The sequence below is a fragment of the Tripterygium wilfordii genome, chromosome 19 (genome assembly GCF_013401445.1).
Source record: "Tripterygium wilfordii isolate XIE 37 chromosome 19, ASM1340144v1, whole genome shotgun sequence".
NCBI lineage: Eukaryota > Viridiplantae > Streptophyta > Magnoliopsida > Celastrales > Celastraceae > Tripterygium > Tripterygium wilfordii.
The window spans coordinates 11169014-11184710 of NC_052250.1; the positions used below are offsets into that span (position 1 = coordinate 11169014).

At 38.3% G+C, this 15697-nt stretch overlaps 1 protein-coding gene across 3 annotated transcripts; it reads left to right on the forward strand.

Moving 5' to 3' along the window:
- The first annotated feature begins 3528 nt into the window (after positions 1-3528).
- LOC119985731 (nuclear transcription factor Y subunit C-2-like) lies at positions 3529-7576 on the forward strand. Of its 3 annotated transcripts, none has more exons than XM_038830101.1 (3): positions 3529-3688; positions 4955-5252; positions 6327-7576. In XM_038830101.1, exon 3 carries the CDS (start codon positions 6388-6390, stop codon positions 7201-7203), a length of 816 nt encoding a protein of 271 aa, XP_038686029.1. In that variant the 5' UTR covers positions 3529-3688; positions 4955-5252; positions 6327-6387; the 3' UTR covers positions 7204-7576. The 3 variants fall into 3 exon arrangements, with proteins under 3 accessions (XP_038686029.1, XP_038686028.1, XP_038686027.1); XM_038830100.1 differs by having other exon boundaries at positions 5049-5252; XM_038830099.1 differs by lacking the exon at positions 4955-5252 and having other exon boundaries at positions 3530-3688.
- The last annotated feature ends 8121 nt before the right edge of the window (positions 7577-15697 follow it).

Sequence of the window (15697 nt, forward strand, 5' to 3'; positions counted from 1 at the left end):
GGATTGCAAAAGACAATATTTGAAGTGGCGGAACCTCGCAATCATTTATTCGTTTTACTTACTACTACTTCTTATTGACATGTGTTCATGAGCCCGGTGGAATGGTAATTGGATTTGATCATCTTTTACGCAAATTTTCACGACTTTGCAGGAGGAATTGTAAACAACACATTGAGGCCAACCATTCCCAGCTTTTGCGACCATGAACGGAGAAGTTTGATGGGGCAGTGTTGGGCACCTAATTAATCCTATGGTCAGGCCATCCTTCACAGAAATGGCCAGCAACTTACGCGAAATGTCAACAGCAGCTAACCAAAGCAAAACACATGGTAACAAGGCACCTAAATGAGGGTTCGAAAGTTCTACTTTTGTTCTACGTTCCTCGTGCATATAATTAAATTCATTCCATAGTTCAGTACTCCTAGATAACATAGAGAAGCACCGCTATACGAGGGGACTGGCTTCCATTGATGTTTTTGAAATGGAAGAGGTTCTCTTGGGTCTATTTCTGATGACCATTTTTTCTAACAGAAGCTGAAATGTTTTGAGAAATACTGCCGTTGCCTTTTTTACTTTATTATTGGGATTATTTAGTAATTAGTACTATCCGTGTCTCTTGTCAAGTTAAGGTTCTCAAGAAGGAGTGCGCGAGTATTCTATTATTTTCTATTTGTTTAACCGTATTAAGTGTAAGCTCAAGCTCTATTTGATTAAGCTCATGAGCTTAAAGGTTGACACATCATAAATGACACTATCTTTATCAATTTTCATGTAGAACTTTTTTTTCAAAGTTTGATTGCCAGATTAGATTAACTCATCTTTGTTTGAGTGTAAACTACACTCTGAAACAAGAAGTGGTATGGGAATGCAAGGTGTAGGGTAATACTCTAATGCAATAGTGCCAAAGGATATAAGGCCGGTCCATGGTCCAACGAAACAAGAAGTGGTATGGGAATACAAGGTGCTGGGTAATATTCTAATGCAATAGTGCCAAAGGATATAAGGCCGGTCCATGGTCCAACCGGTTGGATCGACCCGGATATAAGGCTGGTCGATGGCCAACTGGTTGGACTGGCCGATCCGATTTGAAAACCTGGGTTGTAATGTAATAGTGCCAAAGGATTTGTTAGATATCCTTGGACAATCAAATGTGTTTCATTTTTTTTTAATATTCGAGAGAACCCTCAGTTTAGCTTGTCACTTTGTGACATTGGGTTAAATTCAAATCTTGAGTCATCAACCCACTCATAAGACAATCTATGGAGATTTTGGATCACAAGAAAGTCTTATGCACTGGATTGTTCTTGTATAGCTACTGTGTAGTATTATTGTTCACTTGCCAAGCAAAAGCTGACATTATAGGTCTTTCTTTCCATCCTCTCTCGCACGATAAACTATAAAACATCTTTCCAAGTCTCGTCTTAAAAAGAAAATCTGTATACTATGACCCAATTTGGATGATAATTTTTGACAGCATTTATACTATTTGTTAGTATAAATACTACAAGTCATCCGAACAACAATTTCATGGCACTTATTCCTATAGCTTTTTTGGGAGCATGTCTACTACTAATAAAATGTTACAACTTTGTACAATTTCACAAATTTTAACCAACTTTTTCCTATTTTGTCCCCAATCAATTATTGATATGCCAAATATACCCTGACTTGCCCTAAGTTACGATACTCAAGTTTCTCACCTCTAGTTATCGTCTTGCTCGTACTGAAAGGGGAAGCTGTGCTGGAATATTGTTATTAAAATCCTTCTCATTAAATAAATAAATTCAATTTATTTAAATTGATAATTTATTAATTAATTGATAATTTATTATTATCTTGAATTTAATTAAATTCATTATATTAATTTTATAAATTAATTTGTATGTTTGGATACAACATATACAACAAATATATAAAATACCCCTGCACGTAATTTGTCGCAATATGTTACACAACCCAAATGTTAACAGCAAAAGTTCAACCAAACACCTACCCAGCATTCAGGCAGCATATCTGCTATTAAAATTATCTAGCATTTCTGCTACAATCATTTCTACTAGTATATCTTACTTTCAAAAAGCTTTACCAAACTAGGCCTATATAGAATGAATATAGAGAAAAAAATATTGGTTCAAGTGGGCTAGGATGGGCCAGACAGAAAAAAGTGGGCCAGGATGGGCTAATGTAGTTAACCCAAGTCTAGTCGAAAACAATTCAAGCCTAATTTTAACCCACAATCGATTTGCAAATAGGGAAATGTTTTTATAAGGCAGTTTTACTAGCTTGGATGGGCTCTAATTTCTTACTACCATTGTTGTTACAATTCTTCCCAAAACTATGTGATGCAGTGGACGTAACTCACCCCTTGAAAACCGATTTACAAGGTTGAGGATTGCCCACCCATATAAAGCACTTCACTTACTCCCACCAACCAGATGTGGGATAATGAAATGACTAGCGCACTGCATCAATTCTCTCCCTCCCCAAAGAACACGTGTCCCACGCGTGGCACCCCATCCCGTGGACCCACATGCACCCACATCGTCAGCATGGGCCTTGCTCCGATACCAAATGGTGCAGTGGGCCTAACTCATCCCTTGAAAACCGGCTTACAAGGTTGATGATTGTCCACCCATATAAAACACTTCACTTGCTTCCACCTACCTGATGTTGGATAAGAGAATGACCAGCGCACTGCATCACTATGTTAAATTTGTTTGCTGCCTTGTGCCTTCGGGAATGCCCCTCATACTTGTACATTTTTTCTTTGTTGCCTTGGGCCTTGGGGATGCCCCTCGTACTTGTATAGTATTAGATTTTTGAGTGAGAATTGTAGGTACAATTGTACAATTTGATTCGTAAATAGGGAAAGGTTTTTATAAGGCAGGTTTATTGGAGCTAGGATGGGCCCTAATTTCTTATTACAATTGTGGCTACAATTCTTCTCCAAAACTATGTCAAATCTTTTTTTTTTTAAAAATGACATTAGAGTTTAGGAATTAATGTTGGGGGTTTAAATTTTAGAATTTTTTTTTCTCAAAAATTAATATATTTTAACATTATGAATATCAAAATATTCAAAAATACATTTTTTTGGTAATTTAACATAATTTTGAGTGACAATTGTAGGTACAATTGTAACAAGAAATTGGAGGCCCTATCCCGGTCTATTGGGCCTCCTGGCCCAGTAGCCCAAATCAGCTGCTCTATGGTAAAGAATCAAATGGCCTATGGATCCACAAACTTTTCTCACGTGACGACATGAATTGGTACTAGATCTAGAAGCATTGTTCACGTGGCCCAATCAGCCAAACGAAAATAGCACTGTCTGAATCTCGAAAACACCCTCAGACTTCTCCACTAATTACGCCTTCTCATGGTTCGTTTGTCCTTTTCTCTTGCGTCACAGTCGTTTACGTGAGAATCACTCTGATGCAATCTCCACTAATGATTAGATACGTGTAAAATTGGAGCACCAGGATTAATAGTCAAAACTCTCACTGATTGACACATGGCAAACTACAGATGCCACCAGAGATTTCGCCTCCATTTCAAATGCTTCTCTGTCCCTCCCTTTCGAAATCCAACACTTCTCCCCCGACAACAAACACCCCTTGTCGTTCTCTCTCCTAGGGTTTCCCTGCCACTGAAGAGCTATCCCTACAAATTCTCCTGCGAGCTTTCTTGGGTATATACTGTTTTTTTCTCTGAATTATACTTATGTGGTTTGTTTGTTTGTTCGATTGTTTATTTTTTAAAAAAACCCTAAGACCTTTTTTTTTTTTTTTTTTTAAATTTGGCCTCGGTTTGGTTGATGAGGAAAGTAGAGTGAAGAGAAGATATAAAATAAATGTTTTTAATGAATATTTTTTATTAATCTCAATCGGGTATTTTCAACTTATGATTTCAGGTTGGAAGATGAGATCTTTATATTCTTTTTTTGCTGGTTACTGTGAGATACGTTGCAGGGAATGGGGATTTGTTTGGATAAGTTATGCTAGTGGTTTGTAATGTTTACATCCATGATTCTGATTTTTCCCTTTATGATTGGTACTGTTTTTATCTTTGAGTGAGCATAATTTTGTGTAGAAACATAAGTTAACTCATATTGAGGAGCAATCGATGGGGGAATTTTGTTGTTGGGGTTCTAAGCTAAAAGGCATTTGCTTTTTTGGCATAGTTGCTTTAGGTTCCGGTTTTACCGGCTTTATTATCTTGAACAAGTGTGTAATTATGTTTCTGATGGTATGCCCATTCATGTAAGACGTGTGGTGCAACTTTTTTGTGAGTACTAACTTTCCTACTCCTGTTTTAACAATCCTAAAGTGGTCTGAGTCTGGCAATTATTAGATTTTTCCACACTAAAGTATTTAATGTCATATTTAAGGTACACTCCCATTTGGGGTCTTTTGGCCAGCAAAACTTTTGTCAAATGACCTTTTATTGAAGTAAGAACTTGACACTTCGCCCTTGTTGGAAATTTTATTTATGTCTCTTCAGTTTTTGTATGCTGTTCGATGCTTGCTTTTCTAAATGTGTGATTGAGGGGATGAAGTCCCTCCTATGCGTTATAACGTAGGCGGGTTCAATTTTATTCTAGTCCTTAAAACAGTTTTACATTTTTTGATCCTCGTAAACAATATCAAATGATGGGTTACGATTTGAAATATTTTGCAGTCTTACTTTTTGGGAACTTGGATTGTTTACTTGAAAAGATTCATCATTTAATCTTTTAAGGCGTGAAAATTCGATCTGTTGATTTTGTTTCTTGGAGTATGGAAGCTGGAATGAATCCTTTAGGTTGGAGTGCCAATATTTGCTACTAATCATCATCTCTCTGGGTTATTCGCTTGTATTGGAAGTCTCTGTAGTCTTTAAGAGTATCGATTAATATATTTCTTTTTGTTTATTACTATATGCTATTGCTGTCCCTGTAATGCACCACTTATTGCAGTTGGTTACTCTCCAAATGATAATTAATTCATATCCATTTAAAGACACTACTGCAACTAACATTTCCCTCTTTATCTTCCCTTTGGGGCTAAAAGATGGGACTGAAGCGTGTAGGAGCTGAAGGAGAGTCAATGGTGGCTCAGGAAGGCTAAAATCGTTATGTTCGACACTTCCAAGTCGCTGTAAACTCCGAGTTGTCTCAAACCTCCCCTGGCCTGATTGTCTCCTAAACAATTAGTTCCGCCACAATATCATCACTATCTTTACTGAAACGTCTGCCAGGAAAGCCTGTTCTCTACGTATGTAGCCCTGTTTACTTTTCTGCTTGTGGAAAAACTCATACAACCAGCTCCATGAAGAACCTGCAGAAGCTATTCTTCAACATTCTGAAACCCTAAAAATCGATTGTTAATGCAGCCGATTCCATAGGACCTATAATTCCTATTCCACACTTGGTGTACTCCTCTCACATTCCTGTGACCTCTATGGATCTTTTACTGGCTAAAATCAAACCTAAATTAAAATCTACGAGTAACATGCTTTTAAAATTTGTGTATCTTTGTGAAATCTTTATATGGATATCATTCTTATGAACTTGTTTAGGTACTGTATTCAGATATAGTTGAAAGGGAGACGAGATTTGGTCTTGTGATGTTGATATTGTTCGGAAAAGTCTTCCGATTGTAAAAACATCTTTGCCTTATCCATTTATAAGACGCTCATAATCTTCTATTTTCATTTTTTTTTCCTGTGCGAGTAGATATTTTGTCCAAAATGTTGTTTAACAATGAGAGATTTATTTCTAGAGAAAACATATATGTTTACTGCCAGACAAACAGGAGAACCTGCAATATTATGAGATTTAAATCTCTAAGCATTAGTTTGTGTCTGCTTTTTCTCCCTTAACTGGATTTCTATGTGCTTTCGAGTATTTTGCGTATTTGTTTATACACTTAATTGTGGATACTCTTGAGCTTGCAATTTGGAACTAGAATTATGCATTGTTGAAAGAGTTGAATTTCTGTGAAGTGCTGATTTGTAAGTTGTCATCATTTTAATATCGATAATCTCGTAAGCTTACTGACAAATATGGAAAACATTAATTTTCTTAGGTCAGATGTAATCTAGAAATTTATGATATGAAGAGAAATAAGTTTCCTTGTAAGATGAGTATGAGATTTGATCATTATTTTTCTTATGCATTCATTTATTCGCTTCTTCAGCAAAACATGAGGATAGTGTGAATCAATGGCACTATTTACCTATCTATGCTTTGCCGTTTTAAATTGTTTACTTTTTACCCTATGATGCAGCTTTAAATTCAGGCGAACATTGTCCTCTGATCTTGTAGTTTTGGTTTTTATGGTTTACAGTATTTTCATGAGAGGATATTTCTACTTGGAGTGAGGGCAAAATAAACTCATATAGATAGCCATGGATCATTCGGAACAAACACAGCAACAACAACGGGAGCAGCAACAGCAGCATCAGGCAATGGGCGGTGTAGCTGGTACTGGTCAGATGGCCTATGCTACTCCTCCCTACCGAACTGCTTCCATGGTTGCTTCTGGCACACCAGCAGTAGCTCTCCCTCCCCCAACACAGCCTCCCGCTATATACTCAAATTCCCCTCACCAACTTGCATATCAGCAAGCACAACACTTTCACCACCACCAGCAGCAACAACAGCAACAGCAACTTCAGATTTTCTGGGCCAAGCAAATGCAGGAGATTGAACAAACTACTGATTTTAAGAATCATAGCCTTCCGCTTGCTCGGATTAAAAAAATTATGAAAGCTGATGAAGATGTCCGGATGATCTCAGCTGAGGCCCCTGTCATATTTGCAATGGCATGTGAAATGTTCATCTTGGAGCTAACTTTGCGCTCTTGGATCCACACAGAGGAGAACAAAAGAAGAACACTCCAGAAGAATGACATTGTTGCTGCCATTTCAAGGACTGATGTCTTTGATTTCTTGGTTGATATTATTCCTCGGGATGAATTGAAGGAAGAAGGACTTGGTATGACCCAATCTAATATTCCTATGATGGGTTCTCCTGCTGATATGCCCTATTACTATGTCCCGCCACAGCATCCGGTTGCACCACCAGGGATGATCATGGGGAAGCCAATTGATCAAGCATCACTCTATTCAGCCCAACAACCTCGGCCACCAGTTACTTTCATGCCGTGGCCACAAACTCAACCACAGCAACAGCAATCTCAACAACAAGAAGATGACTCGTGAGTTTGGAGAACCAGGTAATGTTACTATTGCTTAGCAAAGCATCTGATGAATCTCAGTGGAGTTGTTTTGTAGCAATTAGTGTACTGGTAGATGTAGTGTCAGCCGGCATTTGTACAAAGTGTTTCCGCGAAGTCAAATGTGAGGCAGCTGTATCATCAATGGGTTTGGGTTTGTGTTTTGCTTTTAGATTGTGATGATTGTAGCATTTTTTTCCCCTCCCTTTTTATGGTAGACCAAAATGATTCTAGTTACCATAGTTAAGTTTGCTTTCTTTAACAATGATTGGAAGGGGCTTTACAAGGAAGTTTGAATTATTGTTAATAATCCAATGATTAACTGGAGCTTTTCAACCGTTGGTGCATGAGTTTGTGTTGATACTGATGGGTTTGTTTATTTGTATTGTTTTATTTTTTGCGTTCTGTTCGATTCGAGCCATGAACGACTATGCTGCTATCAGCATGTTTGCTGGATGCTTCTTATGAGGATTCCGGGGGTCTGCTGTAATTGTTTTTACAGCAGACCCTGCTGTAGTAAAAATGAGGCAGTTAAGATTTTTTCTAAAAATTTAATAAAACTATAAATGTGTTTTGATCTAGGTTATGAATTCAATAGTATATATTTTGTCCCAAACAAAAATCAAATTTATAACGAGTTAGATATATGATGTTTTGAGTTTATATTCGACAGTTCAGAATTTTCATATATTTTTCATGTTCGATTTGATTTTTGATTAGGACAAAAAGAATATGTTGTTCGATTGTAAGCTCGAATCAAACAAATTGATAATTTTATCAAAAAAATTTGATGGCTTTACAGTCATTATAGCGTGACCTGTTGTAAAAAATTTACGGGAGGTCTCAACCATTCTTCTTATATGAGTGACAATTGTTATACTTTCCATATACCCAGATATTTTGCTACATTTATGGTGGTAAGTCATGCATACTGCGGCTCTAAATGGGACTTCCCCCTCTTTTATCCTCGAAGAAAGAAATTAAAAGAAGTTGTGAACCCAAGTTTCATTGGGATCCAACTCAAGTAGATGAGTTTTTCATACTGAATGAACTGATTCAATTTGGTTCTGTAAACCATGGAACTGTTTCAATTTGGTTCTGCAAACTCTGGAACCAATTTGTTAGGATTGATCAATAAAGTTGGAGTCGATTGGGATTGGGTGTGGAGACTAATTCTATTGCTAATACGGTCTTTCTTGAGCTTTCGTTTGGGCGGGGCTTATGATCTTCTGGACAGCTCTGGTGTATAGAGTGGCAAAACACCCTTAATGGACATCATCTAGATCGAGAAAGGTTGAATAACTCTCTAGACGGGTGATAAGGGTTTCCGAATAGAGATCCTAGAAAAAGTCGAGATAGATTGACCATCTGGACCGGTTTAAGCGTCCATCTGGTCGACTGTCGAGACTGTTAGTTTAATATAAATAGTAGACATGTTTTCTAGAATTGTAAGTATTATTCCTATTATTCTCTCTAAAAAGGGGTTATAGACTTGGTGAATGTTCTGCGGTACTGCCCCACATTAGAAGTGCTTTGCAGATTGCATTTGGCATCAAAAAATTCACAATGCTAGCGAAATGACAGATTTGACATTGTTTACAACAAACTCTCACCCAATTTTTGAGACTAAAGGTACTAACAGTTAACAAGTGTGTTAATACTGATGAATGAGATATATAAAGCTGTCCATACTACAAAATAAGGTTTCAAGCAGGCATTCAAATAAAACTCCCATCATTGCAAAATACTTGCCTTGTTCAGAACAAAGGCCACAACATACGAATGGGGTGGCCTGGAAGGCCAGCAAAATCATTCTGATAACAAAGCATATCCAATTGTCCCAAAACTCAGAAAATGTGAGCCCAAATCTTACAGCACTCACTAAAGTCGAAGGTAGATATTGTACTGAGAAATTAACAGCAGAACTGAATTCCAAAGACATCACACTTAATTCCGCAGGTGGTGTGGTTGGTAAGGCAGACAACATTCATACTGGAAGAAAACAATATAATCCTGCAGTTCAAGTCAAACATGCTACCACTAACAATAATTTACAGGCCACAACAGAATGGATTGTTTGAATGAAGCTTTTCTGTGTGAATGAAGAAGAATTTTTATCAAGGTGAAACCCAAAGGAGAAAGACATAACAAGACTTGCAAATACTGGCAAAAGAAAATATGATTGAATGAAGTTTCTATCATGTTCTCTTGCAGATGGACTATGTGATTAGGCGAGTAGTGAATAACCACATCTATTTTCATTCACAAAGAAGTTTCCATCCAGAAGAAATGCCAAAGAAATGTAAATTTATGTACTCACTAATTCCTTGTACTCTACCATCAATAAAGAATCAATCAAGTACTAAGTCTTACAGAAACAAACAGGTAAACACATCATCAGTTTAAATATATTGATGGTTTGCTCACCATAAAAGAAAAAAACTACGCGAGTGACTTGTCTAAAGTAGCGAAGATAGTGTATAATGAAGAAATTTCCAAAATGAAGTAATGACTCACCGATAAATGAAATGCTTTAACGTTTTCATAACAAGAGTATTGCGACTGCCATTGAAACCCTAATCCTATAAATTCGACCACAACATTCTAGTAATTCATTCACAGCCTCATGCATACTTTGCTTGCTTTGAGATTTCTTGGTTTCATCATTTGACTTAGACATCAGATTCCCTTAGCCTGCTAGAGGCTGTCAGTTTGCCACAGTAGTTTTTTGCAGTCTATGAATGCTTTTAGCTTGTGATAACTGTTCAGTGTACCTCATCTGCCACTGACCAGCACGTTTGTGAGGATTCCCCGATCCCCCTCCCCACATGTACAAATATTCTGCTGTGCATTGAATTCCCAAAGATACATAAACAATTGAATGGGATACGGATTAAACGCATGATAGATAGGCTGCCACACATACGCTAAGTAGGTTTGAGAGTTCTAGTGGAGACCAAGGCATGAGGGTTTGGAACCTGAGAACTTTGTGGAGGCACACAGCAACTCTCACCTTAGAGGCTATACATTTGAACCTTTATATTGGCACAATTTCAAAACTAATACCTATCCAACCCAAGCATGAAAAGCTCAACAGGCATTTTCAGTCAATGTAACATAAGAAGCATGACTTTGTGAGTCAGTGAGTGGCATTAACGGGGCATTTGGTTGGCATTTAGAGGGTGGTATGAGGGTGAGAATCACCCATTCCTTTGTTTGGTTGGATTTTAGGAGGATGAATCTCAAACTAATTGTAACATTTATTCTCCCTTAAGGAGGAGAACGAGGTTTAATACGTAAAAGATAATTCTACCCTTATAACAATAGAAAATATTATTATTATCTTTCTAAAAAGGAAAAAGGGTAATCTAAAAATTGTACTATTAAAATTCTCACTCATACTCCCCCTTTATTTCCTACCCAACATGATCATGCTTACCTTATACTCATTGTCAAACTCTCACACTCACCTTCCGCTCACAATCATTCCATTATGAATCAAATACCCCGTGAGATCCTTGAAGTAAAGATAATTGTATAGGGAATGGTACGAAAACCATAAAGAGAAAGATCCTCCCTAGAATATAATGGACCTGAATGAGAGAGCACAAGTAAAATGCAGAAGACACGAGAGATGTTGAGCTCTACAAAAGGGAATGGAAGGGGAAGCGATGGCCATAAGTGAAACAGAGGATGCAGTGAGTTCAAGAAGCAGAGAGAGGCCAAAAACAAGTAAAGGCGCAGAAGGAAAAAAAAAGATTGATTAAAATGCGTCAGGACTCGAGCACAATAAAAAACCCTAATTCATTCCATATGCAAAACATTATAAAGCACGGATGCCCCACCACATTCACAATTTCTGCAATCCACATGCCATCAAAACCAATCATGCAATCCATAATGTAAACCAACAAGATCCCTAAAACCTCATTATCTAATGAAACCGCATATCTACTCCAAAACCCCTTGTTTACCCACAAAAATCAATAAGAAAGGATAGAGATATCATTACTCAGTCTTCATCTACGCCCTCAAATGCCCACGGATTCTCCTCCCGAAGCCGAGCCTCCTCCTCTGCCGTGAAGTCGCTTTCGATCCCAAAGAAGGCACGCACATAAGCCACACTCTTGTTCTTGATACGATCCGCAGTTCCCTGGTTCAACATATCAAGAAATTCCTTCATGTGGAGATAGTTGGCTGCAACGATCAACTCCTTGAGATCATCGTCGTTCAGTTCCCTCAAGAACTCCCCGTCGAAGTCCCTACCTTCTTTCTCACACTCTTTCTCCGCACCTGGGGCCGCAGATCGGACACGGAGATCAAGGTGCTTCCTGCAGTAGACAATAATCTTGGACAGTGCCCTACCGGAGACGTTGGGGAGTGGTATGACGTTGTCCTTTGCGGCGGATTCTTCGTCGAGAAAGGCTTTCAAGGTGAGCGATTCACACGCCACCTCCTTATCAACCTCGAAGAGCTCGCCGTCCGACCTCTTCAGCCCGATTTTCTTGGTTCCCTCCGTAATCGCCATCGTTTTTTGGTGCGTGTAGGGTGCGAAGTCTCGTTGCAGGGACCACAGCAGTGCTAGCACAGGGTATTTAAAGAGGAGTACAGGGGTAATTTCGTAATAAGGAATATTCTTTTTTTTACTCGTTTATGCATATCTTATTATTCGCGAATACTTTGTTGTTCACAAGTCTTTATTGCTGAATATTTTTTTATTGTGGAGAGGTTCGATGACAATGACGAACGTGAGAATTCTTGACACTGGGGTTGTGCTAGCCAATGAACCTTCGATGATGGTGGTCAAGTTAAAAAAGTAAGTTAGGAAATAAGTAATAAGTAAAAAGTAAAAAGTAAAAGAGAGAAAAATAGTGGACAAAATTCACTATGTGATTGATATGCAGTGTTCTAAGGAGTGCTTATGTGTGGCTACTCTCATATCAATGGATTTCTTTTCAAGACGTAGAAAGAAAAGGATAACAACAAACTCTCCTCTAGATGATGATGTAGTGGAAACACTAATCATTGGGTTAGTTATGGAGTTCGAAGGATCATCTTTTAATCGTGGTTCTCGATCATATATCGATTACAATACTTTGACATGTATTTTTGCATGTGGTTCTTCATGAAGTTTTGCATAAAAATCGGAGATTGGTTGATCCACATTGAAATCATAGATTGGTGAAATTTCAAACGTCTCCTTAAATTTCAGAATCTCTTCTTGGATCAAAAGATGTTCATCATCTTGATAAATATCAAAAATTAGTTACAATAATTCTTTATCTTGTTCATCAACCGTGGGTGGCAGTTTCGCTCCTTGATTGCCTTCACAGTTCTGCCGTTCAAGAAGGATCGTTATCACCGCCATATGTTGCGTCAAAGCTTCTAATTATTGTTGCATCCAAACCATCTCACCTCGATAATAAATGTTATCCACAGGTACCTCCCTAATAGCACACGTCCTTGGCGGCATATTGAAGGAACCGAGCAAAGCTGCGATACCAAATGATGTAGCGTGACGTGGTGGGAAGAACGCGTACTTGGACTTGTTGATTCGACACACGTCATTGGAGTTGCAGAGAGTTTCCACTAGTTCAGAGAAATAATACAAACTTAGCGGCTGTAGGGTTATAATTACAATTATATACCATAACCCTACTTAATCAGCTGGGCTGAAAATTACAATAAAGTCCCAAAAAATTTACAATCAACAGATGCTTGACCTATGCTCAATAGCTGCTCGATCCTAATTGCCCAACAACCGTTCAATAGACGCTCAAATGTAGACAAGTCTAGAATGGGCAGCAGCTAGCGCTCAATAGATGCTCAACAAGAGTTCAACAACTGCTCGATGGGATTAACAACAATCTTGTCAAGTCATCAAGCCGGGTCATCGCGCACAAAAAACAGACTTTATACTAAAATCCCAACAATCTCCCACTTGGAGATTGTTCAACCACAAGTACCAAAGCCAACTGACTCCAAACAACAAACCTCCATCTCTACAACTCAAGCTGCTTGTCTTCAAGCTAGAAGACCAACTGAAGCTACGCACGACCTCGGTTTATCAACTAAGACAACCTTTGTCAACATGTCTGCTGGATTCTTACTTCCACAAATCTTCTCAAGCTTTAACTCTTCTTCACTAACAAGATGTCGAATGAAGTGATACTTCATCTGAATATGTTTTGTTCTGGAGTGAAAGGCCGGATTCTTCGCAAGAAAAAATTTCACTTTGACTGTCATTGTAAAGAACACCTTTATCACCTCCCTTACCTAATTCTTCCATTAAAGTCTGCAACCAAACCATCTCCTTTGCAGCTTTTGACATAGCAACATACTCAGCCTCAGTAGTAAAAGGGGCCAAACTTTCTGCAAGTTTGAACCCAATGAAATCGTTGTACCACCCAAAGTGAACACAAAACCTGCAGTGATTTTTTTGCCATCAATATTGCCAGCTAAATCAGCATCTACAAAGCCTTCCAACTTCAGGTCACTCGCACTAAAACACAAACAAGTATCTGAAGTGCCTTTCAAATACCTCAAAATCCACTTTACAGCCTCCCAATGCTATTTTTCTAGATTACTCATGTACCTACTCACGACTCCCACTACATGAGCAATGTCTGGTCTTGTGCAGATCATAGTATACATAAGAGAACCAATAGCTAAGGCGTAAGAGACCTTACTCATGTGCTCACGCTCCTTATTTGTCTTCAGTGATTGATCCTTACTCAATCTGAAGTGACCTCCCAACAGTGCACTCATAGGTTTAGCATTATCCATGTTAAACCTACGAAGAACCTTTTTCACATACTCTGCTTGTGAAAGCTTCAATGTTCCTCTAGCTCTGTCTCTGGTGATTTGCATCCCAAGGATTTTTTTTGCGTCTCCCAAATCCTTCATTGCAAATTGCATTGACAACTGCGCTTTTAGATTACTAATCTCCTCAATGCTTGATCCTGCAATAAGCATATCATCCACGTATAGAAGTAGAATAATATAGGAGTTGTCAAAGTGTTTGAAGTAATAGCGGTGATCCTTTTCACTTCTGGTGTACCCCGAAGTACCCATGAAACTGTAGAACTTCTTATACCATTATCTAGGAGCTTGCTTCAAACCATACAAGCTCTTCTTTAGTTTGCAAACCAGATTTTCTTTCCTTGCACTGTGAATCCCTCTAGCTGTTGCATGTAGATTTCTTCTTCCAAATCCCCATGGAGAAACGCCGTCTTTACATCTAATTGCTGAATATGTAAGTTCTCACTAGTCACCATTCCCAGTACCAATCTGATCGTTGTATGCTTTACAACTGGAGAGAAAATCTCAGAGTAGTCAATGCCATATTTCTACTGAAAACCTTTAACAACAAGTTTGGCCTTATATCGTTTGTTGCCATCATGCGCATTCTTCACCCAAGATACCCACTTGTTGTGTAAAGCATTTTTACCTGCAAGCAACTCTATTAGTTCCCACGTTTAATTCTATGTCAGAGAATCCATCTATCTTTCATTACAGACTCCCACTTTTCGAATGCTCTGCATCATCCTACGAACCAATAGGTTGCACTTGTGGGTTGTACTCAGGAATATCTAGATTGACAAATTCAGGCTTTCGCGTCACAACTTCATCTAAATCTGCATCAACACTAGATTTTTCTTTGTACAAAACTTTCTCACTAAACACAACATTCCTGCTTCTAATAATCTTTCGATTCTGATCATCCCAAAATTTGTAGCCAAACTGATCATCTCCATAACCAATGAAGAAACACCTTATTGTCTTAGCGTCAAGGTTGCTACAATCATTAGAATCAATGTGCACATACGAAACACAACCAAAAACATTCAGATGAGAGAACTTTGCATCTTTTCCACTCCAGACTTCCTCAAATAGCCTATTTCCCAAGGGAGCTAATGGACCACGATTAATCAGATACATCGTTGTACTGATGCAATCTGCTCAGAAAGCCTTAGGTAACCCAACATGTAACCTCATGCTCCTGGTGTGCTCATTAATAGTCCTATTCATCTGCTCGGCAACACCATTTTGTTATGATGTCCCAAGGATGGTTTTCTCCATTCTAATACCTTTTTCAGCATAGTATTCCCTAAATCCTCCATCAATGTATTCACCGCCAATATCAGACCTCAAACATGTTAATTTCAAATCTATTTTAGTCTCAACCATGGCCTTCCACCTCTTGAATACATCAAACACATCAGATTTATTTTTCAAGAAATAAACCTATACCTTTCTGCTGTAGTCGTCAATAAAAGTGACATAATATCGATAACCTCCGAGAGATGTTATTGGGCCTCCTATCGAGAAACTAAGCTTATTCTGCTTCCCCATAATACAACTTTCACACGTCAAAATTAACTGCTTCCAAATCTGACAGTTTGCCCTTTGACATCGTTCTTTTATCCCTTTATGACTCATATGACCAAGTCTACAATGCCATAGACTTACGTCATTCT